The sequence below is a fragment of the Lagenorhynchus albirostris genome, chromosome 1 (assembly GCF_949774975.1).
Source record: "Lagenorhynchus albirostris chromosome 1, mLagAlb1.1, whole genome shotgun sequence".
Lineage (NCBI taxonomy): Eukaryota > Metazoa > Chordata > Mammalia > Artiodactyla > Delphinidae > Lagenorhynchus > Lagenorhynchus albirostris.
In genome coordinates this window covers 50,280,477-50,292,021 of record NC_083095.1, presented here as the reverse complement: position 1 = coordinate 50,292,021, position 11,545 = coordinate 50,280,477, and the positions used below count along the sequence as shown (strand labels likewise).

The following is an 11,545-nucleotide window of genomic DNA, read 5'->3' as shown; positions in this document are numbered from 1 at the left end:
CGTAACGCAAAAAAAAAAAAAAAAAAAGCCCAGATTTCGCACTGCAACACAGACTTGTATTATTACATTTTCCCATCCCCTAATGTAAAGTAATTCCATCTCTAGTATAATCACAACATTTATTGAAGGCTTACTGTGTGCCAGATATTCCATGTATTAAACTAATTTAATCCCCATGGCAAACTATGAGGCAATTTATTATGATCCTCACCTCACAAAGGAGGAAACTGAGGCACAGAGTCACAGAGCTAAGTAAATGGCGGAATTGGGATTTAAATCCAGATAATCTGGTCTCAAGGCTTGTGCTGATAGTTTTCAGAATGCTTGTGAGAAAAACATTATCATAGAGATAATTTGCTCTAACATATTTTAAAACCTATTATTTGAAAACTATGTTATTAATAATGAATTACATAAAATGTATCTCACAGTTGATGGACTCACTAGATCTTTACCAGAACTTCAACACAAAAGGACCTAAGACAATGTCTTAAATGACCCCAAACACAGACTGAATGTGGGTGTCAGAGATATGCTGGAGAGTGAAAGGAGTTTTGAACGACAAAATTTTTTTCCTTCCACTATACCTGAGTGTTTTAACCAAACTGGTGAAAATGATTTCAGAATTTGTTTTCCTACCCAAAATCATTTAAAGTGAAAACTCTGTCTTTCGATTACCTGATTAATTTTCAGTAAAATTCTGTTCCCACCAACTTTTTCTAATTCAAATATAGCCTGAAGGTCTCTATGGTATGAAAACTGAATATTCCACTTCTAAAATGTTTATTATCAGTGAATCAAAAACTCTTTCAAATCCTGATGTTCCTTGAGGAAAAATTAAAACTGAAAGTCAAATATCAGTTATAGAACTGTGATATAGCCAAAGACAGAGCTTCAGTCTTTTGATGTAAAAGCTACTTACTACTCTAATGAAGAAGGTATACTGGTTTGAAAAACTAATTGAAATTAATTAGAAGTTTCAAGTACCTCAGATGTAAGATCATGCATTATATAAAAGGTACTTTCAAGGTGAATTTAATTTTTAGAACTTTGCAATGTCGTCTCTCATGGAAGATACCAATAGCAGAGAAATGGTTTATGAATTGCAATGTATGCAGCTATATGAATGACAGTCAAAACTTCAAAAGGCGTATCAAAATGCAATAAAAACATAAATCAAATACAATTTTATAAGAAAAAAATCCCTTTTCACTTACACTATTGTTATGGCCTGAATGTTTGTACCCCCCCACTCTCCCATTCATATATTGAAACCTAGTCCCTCAGTGTGATGTTATTTGGAGGTAGGGCATTTGGGAGGCGAGTAGGTCAAGAGGGTGAAGCTCTCATAAGTGGGATTTGTGCCCTATAAAAGAGACCCCAGGGAGTTCCTTCTCCTTTCTGTCCTGTGAGGTTACAATAATACAGCTGCCTAGGAGGAAGCTGGCAACTTGATCTTGCACTGCCCAGCCTCCCAGAACTGTGAGAAATAAATTTGTTACATAAATTTGTTGTTTATAAGCCACCCAGTCCATGGTATTTTGTTATAGCAGCCCAAACGAACTAAGACAACCACACAATATTCTGAAAGCAACTCATGATAGGTACATTTATTGTTTAAAATCTAATTTACTTCACCTTTAAAATGCAAGTGTGATTCCATTTCAAAATATTCTATTTTAACAACTTCCTATCTATAAACTGTTTAAAGACAAAGTCAAGCAATGCCATCTACAGGGAACCTTAGGAACAACAGTCATATTTCTATGACCCATACTTTTTTTTAAATGAATACAATGTCTGTAGTCTGAGTTAATACTGTATGTGGCATCATTTAACAAGGAAACTAGGTATGCTGTGTAAAAAGCTGTACTAACAGTCATTCTGGATTATTAACACTTCTTAAAATAATTTTAAATAACCTAACTTCACTTCCAAATTCACCAAACATATGATCCGTGGACCCTTGGTAATGAACTGTAGAAGGTTAAGATTTAAAGCTATGTAACCTTAAAAGACTTCAAAGTTATAACTGATATATAGTCACTGGAGGCTACACCTGTAACAATTTTCTTTTCCCAGCTCTTGAATCCCCCCTTACTCTTGAGTAGCATCACCTTTACCCTCTCGGCCAGATTCTCTAAACTTTCAGCTATTTAGTTTCTAAAACTCAGCCCTGTTTATTTTAAAACCATTTCATAGAAAATGCCACATCGGATTCAAAGCTCTTTCCCTCCCTTTAAAGTATAGACCCACTTTAATCACAGATGGTTTTTAGACTTCTCTTTCCTTTTCTTCGCTCCCTTCTTGGGAGGCAGATGCTAGAAGAGGTTTCTTTATTGCAGTAGTTCTCAATTTAGGCTAAACATTAAAACCATCCAGAGCCCTTCACCAAAAAATACCATGCCTCTGGTTTAACTGGACTGGGATGGGACCTGGACATGGTCTGCTTGCTTTTAGCTTTCCATGTACAGCTAGTTTGAGAAGCACCGCCTTACTGGGGGGTGGCTTTCTAATTGGCCATCACTGCACTGTGGTAAGCAGCTTATGTGTTTCATTGTGCACAGCGGCAACCCCCACTCGCCTGGAAGACCAGAGGCCCACTACTGAGCAGTTCCTCCTGGCCCTGGCAGTCCACTGAGATTTCAAAGTTGCCTATATTCTGGCTGACCCCCAGACAGTGGCATCACGCCTCACTCATCTGCTGCATCACCTGCCTTTTAACCTCCCCATGCTGCTGCGCAAGTCCTCAGGCCGGCACGATCCATCTCTAACGCCTCTCTGCCTGACAGTCCCCGCAGTGCCTCTCCAATTCCATTCCCACGCTCTGGGATTAAACAGATGTGTTCATCTGCTGAGTAAAGACAAACCACACCAGGTGGAAAAGGTGCTGTCTCCCCTTCTTGGAGGCATCCTGGGTCTTGAATTACTCCCTCAGGTCTCCCTCCTGTGGTTTCTGAGTACAGATGCACTCCGTTCCCTCCCTCATGAGAGCTCAAAGGACTAAATCCCTTTCCCCAACACTGCACTTCTCCAGAAGACCTCTCCCAGGCCTCCCCAGGTGTCTGTGGGATGGTGGTTAGTGATAGCACGTGCTATCTGATCTGGCACCCCTCAGTAAGCCCTGCAGTGCTCACTGGTCCTAATCACCGTGGTTCTCTGATCCTAGAACGTGGGGATTGGCACCTTTTAACCTCTGCTTTGGCCTTATTCCAGAATAAGCTAATAAAACTCACTTGACTTTCTGTTACAAATTACTTAATTCTGTAGTCAGTACCATTAGGTCAGTTCCCCAGAAACAGATGACAATGAATGTATGCAAGTGACTTATTAAGGAGGTGATAAGTAAAGGAGTGGGAACAGGACATGAAAGAAGAGGAAGCACACACAAGCAAGGGTGTGATTCTGGCTAAGCTGCAAAGAGGCTGACTTCAGCCCAACCCCTCCAGGAAGTTCTGGTGTATGGTCACCTGTCTGAGGTAAAGGAGCTGGGCTTTCATTACAGGACTGTCAAGGGCACTTCAGGGAAGACCCACAGCGACTCTTTTTAGAAGTACAGTGAAAATGGGAGGAGGGTGAAGGGTATCTGAGGAATCTGGATGGACTACTATTGCTGGTGAATGTTAAACTAATTTCTACCAAGTTCTATAATGTTATGAAACAAGCCAGAAAGTGGTCGTTTGTTCTAAGACTTCACTAGTAATACCTGGTATTATTTGTAACTAAAAAAGTATCATATACTTAGGTTACACTAACTGCTTAGTAAACTGCTTAATGAAATGCTAAGAGCAGTTTGGCAAAAAACAAAACAAAACAAAAAAAACAGCAGAACAAACATTAAAGATTGAAGCAAGCCTGAAGGAAAGAACTGTTCTCTTGATGTCAATCCTTAATTTCTCTAGGGCTGCTTTTGCTCTTTCTGGAAACCAGTCACCGTCTTTAAATGTTCATTTTCTCAAAAGCTATTTCTGAAACATTCTCAAAGTCACAGGATCTCAAAAACAATGTTTATTTTAACATATACATTGTGCCACCTAGCACCAATGCCTGTAAGTACCAGAATTCCATCTGGTTACCACTACACTTTGGAACCATGCGACTGAAGTCCTGATAGATCAGTCTGTGAACAGACGATTCTCATGAGAACATAAAACAGAGACCACACAGAATCAAAATCATTTGATAAACGTATACAGAACTACATTTGTAGTCATTTAAATACTTTTCTCTGTTTCATATAAACAAGTTAACACCAGTGACTTTAGCCGCATTTTCCTGGAAGCTATACGTGAGGGAAAGTGCAGGAGCCACATCAATGCGACAGCCTGAAGCCGGACTTTTTATTTTCACTCCATTCTCCAATAAACAATTTTGTAAAGATACCTTTTCCTCCCTCCCAGTCTCCCGATATCTTACTTTCATCTTTATCAACTGACTATGGTATAATCTACTAGCTAACTCCCATAGTAAATTATACTGTAGTCAGTGTGGTGAAGGAAAAGCACAGAACTTGGCCACAAAACAGTATTTTCATGTTTTTTTTTTAAAGTAAAAGAACACAAGTATTAAAGTTATCTTAAAAGCAATGAAGTGGAAGATACTTAACGATAAAAACCACTGCATAAATACGTTAAAATAAAAACCTTTTAAATTTATCTTGAAGACAAGCTAAAATTTATTGATTTGAATTTAAACATTATTAAATAGTAATTGATATTTCTCTTTAGAAACCGGATCAACTTATCTCTACTTTCCTGAAAATACGCCAAGTCAGCCATGCTACTTTCACTATTTTTGGCAGACTTTAGGCTAACCTCAGTACCTATTTTTATTTGAGGAGTGACTGAAACATGTTTCTTTTAAGCAGAACTTGATGCCGATCTAAAAGTAAACTAAGTTGGATTTCAGGCCCATTGGCTGGCAGGCAGGCAGTCAGTCAATCATTTTTCGTAATGCAGGCAGCCCGTGGTGGTTGTCTATATATCGGATCCCTAAGGACATGCTGGTAAAATCTGTGAACACAATCTTCCCATGCTGTATTCACATGCTCCATTCACAATGTTAGCTTACCCACGTTGTTAGAGGCTTGGGTAAGATGACTAGATTTCACGACGGAAATTTCTATAAGAAAAAAATGGAAACCTTAAAACACTGAGTTCTTATCATAAATTAAGTATTTACCGGGTACTTAATACTAGGTAATATTCCTAGTAATGGCTAATGCAATTCAAATGAACAGCCATTCATAATGTTTAGAGATGGTCTTTGCTGATGCCTAAAGTACAAGCAACCAAAGAAAAAACAGATACATTGGACATCATCAGAATTAAAAACCTCTGTGCTTCAAAGAACACACTATCAAGAAAACGAAAGGACAACCCACAGAATGGGAGAAAGTATTTGGAAGTCATATATCTGGTAAGGGTCTAGTATCCAGGATATATAAAGAATGTTTACAACCCAACAGTGAAAAGTCAACTCAATTTTAAAGTAGGCAAAGGATTTCCGTAAAGATGTACAAAAGGTCAGTAAAAAAAAGATACTCAACATCATCAGTCATTAGGGAAATAAAACCCACTTCATACCTACTAAGATGACTACAATAAAAAAGATGGACAACAATAAGTATTAGTGAGGATGTGGAGAAACTGCGACCTGCAGACATTGCTGGTGAGAAAGGAAAATGGTATAGTAGCTTTGGAACAGTTTGGGAAGTCCTCAAAAAGTTAAATGTAGAGTTTCTGTATGACCTAGCAATTCTACTCTGGGTATACATACACTGGAGAGATTTGAAACATGTGCCACACAAAAATTCTTACATGAATATTCACAGCAGCATTATTCCCTAGAGCCAAAAAGTGGAAACAACAGAAATGCCCATCAACTGATGAATGGATGGATAAGATGTGGTAATATCTATACAAAGGAATATTATTCAACTATAAAACATGGATGCACCTTGAAAACACTGCAGAATGAAAGAAGCCGGACACAGGAAGCCACATAATGTGTGATTCCATCTGTATGAAATATCCAGAACAGGCAAATCCACAGAGATACAGACTGGTGGTTGTCAGGGGTTGGGGGAGGCAGGATAAAGAAGTAATTGCTAACAGGTATGGGGTTTCTTTCTGGGGTGATGAAAATGTTTAAAAAGTGGTGATGGTTGTCCAATTCTGTGAATATACTAAAAATCGCTGTAAACTCTAAAAGGGTAAACTTTATAGTATGTAAGTTATATCAAGTTAAAGAAACAAATGATTCTCTGAAGAAAAAAAAGGCTTCATATTTAGGAAACACAAAATCTTTATGCCTCAAAAAAAAAAAATCTACTTTTAAAACTATACAACAGTTTCAGCTAAAACCGGATCCCTTAAGGCACAAAACATTTTAAATTTGTCTTTTTGTCTCTAGCGCCATGCCACATAATAATTGATCTGAATTACTAATCCTACAGCTCTTCTTTCCTTACAGTCTCAACACCTAGTCTTGACTCCAAAAATTACACATTATTTGCTTTTGGCAAGAATTCACATAATCAGAAAACTTCATCACAAATTCAAAGGAAAGATAATAGAAACAAATGGAACTAAGTAAATTTAGCACTCTCAATTCATAAAACTCATCTTGCCCCTGCCATATACCAGTCACATATATAGAAGGTGCTGGAGGACAAAAATGGATGAGATACAATTCTTCCTTTCTACAGGTTCAAATTCTAGGCATCAGAGAGGCAATGTGCATAAAATGTAATTAGTATAACAGGTAAAGGAAGCAACCAAAAAGGGGAACATATATAAATTCTACTTAACTGAATGCATTTTTCTTTATTGGACAGATCTACCTTTTTATAGTTTACTTGGACCATTAAAAAACATATGAATGGTTGGAGAGAGTTCACGAAGGACAGAACTGGCATTTTAAAACCTCTAACAGATAACAGAAATTTATAAATAGTTAAGTTCCTTGTCTGAGGTAATGCCCAATAATAAAGCTATACAATTTACAGCTAAAAAAGACCTTTACAAAAGAAGCCTGCCTTATTTTAGAGGAAAAACCTGAGGCCAGGTAGGTTAGGCAATCTTAACACTGAGAGTTAGTGCCCGAGTCCAGTGACTCATCAAAGCTGTTTCCCCACTTGAAAATTAACATCTACATCACACACAAGCTCAGAGACAGTGTCCAGCTAATGAAATTGCTTCAGAGGATGAAAAGCCAAATATGTATTTACCGATTTTTTCTTTCTGATGTATAAAATGTGAATATCTTCACTTCGATATTCTTCATCATGTTTTTCCAAAGGAATTTTTTCAAAGTCAAAGTCTAGTTGAAGAAGCTATAAATTTAAAAAAGATATACTTTATAGTTAATAATATGAACTATCCTGTGGTGACAGAAATCAGAATGGTGGTTACCTTTGGAGTACTGACTGGGGAGGGGCACATGAAAAACTCAGCTAAGCACTTGATACATGTGCATTTTACATGTTTTAACTCAACTGAAATTGATTAATAAAATAAAATTTTCAATTATACATTATTTCAAAAGTTTATTAACATTCTTCATATTCAAGAAAAACATAAAATTAAAAAACCATTTCATCATATATCTGAGGCAGAGTCATGAAGAGTCACTTTACCCAAAGTAACCCTTTCAGAGGATAAAACTGCAAAGCTATACAGATGGACCCTTATGAGGAGTCACTTGTAATGTGGTGGATTTTTGCCCATAAAAAGGGCTTGGGTGACCACTGGAGGAAGATGGGTGAAGGATAAATGGGATTCTATGTACTACTTCCGCAACTTCCTGTGGGTCTTTAATTCTTTCAAAAGAAAAAAAAAAGAAAAATCTCGAAATAGGTAGGATACACTGGTCATAAAAATACAGTGGAAAACACTAAAATAAAAAGATACCACATGTCATGTTTCTATGATGTCATCTCCAAAAATAATATACACATCATTAACATGTTCCTAAAAGCCAGCAACATGTTTCATAAAGAAACGCTGAAAACTTTCTCAGGAAAGACAAGGGTGTCACATTATTATTTTACATTGTTTTACAGATCGACAAGTTAGAAAAGAAAAATAAATAAATAACCAGAAAAGATTAAAAAGGCGGTGGGGAGGGAGGCTGGCGGTTATTAGAATGGTGTGCTATGAAGGATCCTGATCCTCTCCTTGGGTTCATACAAGCAGAATGTTTTCCCTACTTAAAATTACCACAATACACTTTAACACAAAGTCACATATAGCCTCTCTGAAGGGTAATCACTACAAAGGTAGATCTAGTAGAGTACTCACCTCAAAATATTTTTTCTCGATTTCTGGATTTTTTCCCATTGTTCGTTGTTCATAACAACATATAATACAAGTCTCAGATCCACTGAGATCTTTTAGGGTTTTCAACAGTGGCTCCAAAGACTGTTCAAAAAGGAATATGATTTTTATGACTTTTAAAAATTTATATGTTTACTATAAAAGGGAGTAGGGGAGGTGGGGGGGTAATTATAATTTCCCTACAATTCATCCATCTTTTTTTTTTTTTAACATCTTTATTGGAGTATAATTGCTTTACAATGGTATGTTAGTTTCAGCTTCACAACAAAATGAATCAGTTATATATATACATATGTTCCCATATCTCTTCCCGCTTGCGTCTCCCTCCCTCCCACCCTCCCTATCCCACCCCTCCGGGCGGTCACAAAGCACCGAGCTGATCTCCCTGTGCTATGTGGCTGCTTCCCACTAGCTATCTACCTTACGTTTGGTAGTGTATATATGTCCATGCCTCTTTACCGCTTTGTCACCGTTTACCCTTCCCCCTCCCCATAGCCTCAAGTCCATTCTCTAGTAAGTCTGTGTGTTTATTCCTGTTTCACCCCTAGGCTTTTCATGACATTTTTTTTTTAAATTCCATATATATGTGTTAGCATACGGTATTTGTCTCTCTCTTTCTGACTTACTTCACTCTGTATGACAGACTCTAGGTCTATCCACCTCATTACAAATAGCTCAATTTCGTCTCTTTTTATGGCTGAGTAATATTCCATTGTATATATGTGCCACATCTTCTTTATCCATTCATCCGATGATGGACACTTAGGTTGTTTCCATCTCTGGGCTATTGTAAATAGAGCTGCAATGAACATTTTGGTACATGACTCTTTTTGAATTATGGTTTTTTCAGGGTATATGCCCAGTAGTGGGATTGCTGGGTCATATGGTAGTTCTATTTGTAGCTTTTTCAGGAACCTCCATACTGTTCTCCACAGTGGCTGTACCAATTTACATTCCCACCAACAGTGTAAGAGGGTTCCCTTTTCTCCACACCCTCTCCAGCATTTATTGTTTCTAGATTTTTTGATGATGGCCATTCTGACTGGTGTGAGATGATATCTCATTGTAGTTTTGATTTGCATTTCTCTAATGATTAGTGATGTTGAACATTCTTTCATGTGTTTGTTGGCACTCTGTGTATCTTCTTTGGCAATTCATCCATCTTTGAATCAATCCAAACAAGTAAACGTAGTTACAGCTCTGTAACTGATGATTAGTAAACTCTTCTTAACTAATCAACCATCATATTAATTTCAGTTTCCAGAGAAAGGATTCAAGTGATTGCATTTTGGAGTCCCCATGGGTAAACAAATGAAATTGACTGCACTCTTAAAATTTAATTTAATATAATTTAACTTGGGATTTAAACAATCAACAATTTACCTACAAAAGCAAGTCCAACCCTAACTAGAACATAAGTTGGTTCAATGCTCATTATTGAAAAACATGAGTGATGCCCACAACACTACACAAACTGATATTCTAAAAAAAATCATTATATAAATATAATAAATTTTGCCACAGAACAATGAATTCTTTACGATGCAACTTAATTATTAATGTCATGATTAACACATTCACTAGGAATAACTAAAAAAAAAAAAAGAAGAAATCTTAGTCTTTTACAGGAGATCCAAATGGCAAAATCCTTTAAAAATTTTACAGACACCTCTCGCAAAATGCACATAACACTTTTCTCGATATGCTTCATGGACCTCTATGTTAATCATGAGTGTATATATATGTAGTTCCTGGTGACCTTTATTTTCTCTTTACTGTGTCATCAACTATGGAACAAATATCCTGCATTCAGAGATGTTAAAATGCGAAGAAATGCGTGCTTTAGAATCCACCAAATACGGTTTAAATCTTCTAAAGGAAGAGCCTTCACTATTAAATACTCACCTCTTCATAGTATATGCAGTCGGCCATCAGGATGTAGTCTGGAGGAGAAGGAAAGTCTTCTATTTCTTCCCCCCTTAAAAATGTCAACCAATATTTTAAACTGTTGTTTCACTAATTTAAAATATTCCTGTTTTACAAACAAGACCCAGAAAGTCCCCTTCGTATTAACCATGCTTTTAGTGTAACACAATTTAAAGCAAACTACAGTTATCTTAAAACAAGCTGAAAGGCCATACAAACCATTTCAGTACCTTGGCTTGAACAGAACCAGTGACAAGATGCTTGTTCATATTAATATTCATCTTCAGCAAGTCTTGCAATTCCTCTAGGTCGGTGACTATGACATCTGCCCTATAAAATAACGGTGACTGAGGTGTAGGCACAAGGATGGGAAGCCAGTAACCGGGGTTTCCCGAAAAGCGGCGTCCCCTCCCGCCAAGCTCTTACCCGAGGGTAGCAGCCATGAGCCCCACGGCCCCGGTGCCAGAGCCCAGCTCCAGCACCGACCGCCGGCTCAGCGCGTGGGCCCCATCGCCGGAAAACCCGGGCGTTTCCAGGTATTTAGAAAGGACGATGGCAGCGTCCCAAACAACGCAACCCACGCCGCCGGAGCCGTACTGCTGTAGTCGTAACACCGTGCCATCTCGCTTCTCCAAAACTCGCACAAAGTTCCGCAGTTGCTCCTCCCCGGAGGACTCCAGGGGAGCCGCCATCGCCGCCCGGCAACACTGAGTATCGAGCGCAGTGACGTCACACCCACAAGACCGCCCCGGGCCCCGCCTTGCAAGGGGCCCGGCGCCTCCAGGAGGCGGAGTTGGCGCCATAGCGCGTGCGCGAAGACACAAAGACCGGAAGGCGACGTTCCACCGGCGTGGCCCAGCCGCAGGCCAAGGCTTACCCTGCGCGCGGAACCGCCTCATTCTCCCCTAAATTACAAGTCTGCCTCAACGAACGGGCAGTTGAAATTACTTTTCCGGACAAAGCCAACCTGAGTGTTTTTATCTAGTTGGAGGTTGATTCACACTGTTTTTTTTTTTTTTTATTACTGGCCTTAAATCAAGGCAGCTTCCAAGATCCTACCAAGGATGGCTATAATCCTGCTTACAGAGAATTCCTAACATGCTCCTAATTTTTCTTCAGAATGCGTAAAAATGGTTGCAAGAAGCTTGTGACTGCGTTTAACGGTGAAGAAAAAGTTATCCCTCTGAAGTTTACATCACTTAAATTCTTTGGGATTATGGAACTTAAATTGCACAAATTATTGAAAATGTGTGTATATATTACTTCTACAGAACTCAACA

At 38.3% G+C, this 11,545-nt stretch overlaps 1 protein-coding gene across 2 annotated transcripts; it reads right to left on the bottom strand.

Annotated features, from left to right (window-relative positions):
* Positions 1-3,992: 3,992 nt before the first annotated feature.
* On the bottom strand, positions 3,993-11,455 carry VCPKMT (valosin containing protein lysine methyltransferase). Of its 2 annotated transcripts, XM_060142870.1 has the most exons (6): positions 10,692-11,455; positions 10,485-10,595; positions 10,245-10,317; positions 8,304-8,423; positions 7,232-7,336; positions 3,993-5,121 (listed from the first exon to the last, which is right to left on the bottom strand). In XM_060142870.1, exons 1-6 carry the CDS (start codon positions 11,162-11,164, stop codon positions 5,107-5,109), a joined length of 897 nt encoding a protein of 298 aa, XP_059998853.1. In that variant the 5' UTR covers positions 11,165-11,455; the 3' UTR covers positions 3,993-5,106. The 2 variants fall into 2 exon arrangements, with proteins under 2 accessions (XP_059998853.1, XP_059998855.1); XM_060142872.1 differs by lacking the exon at positions 8,304-8,423.
* Positions 11,456-11,545: the final 90 nt, after the last annotated feature.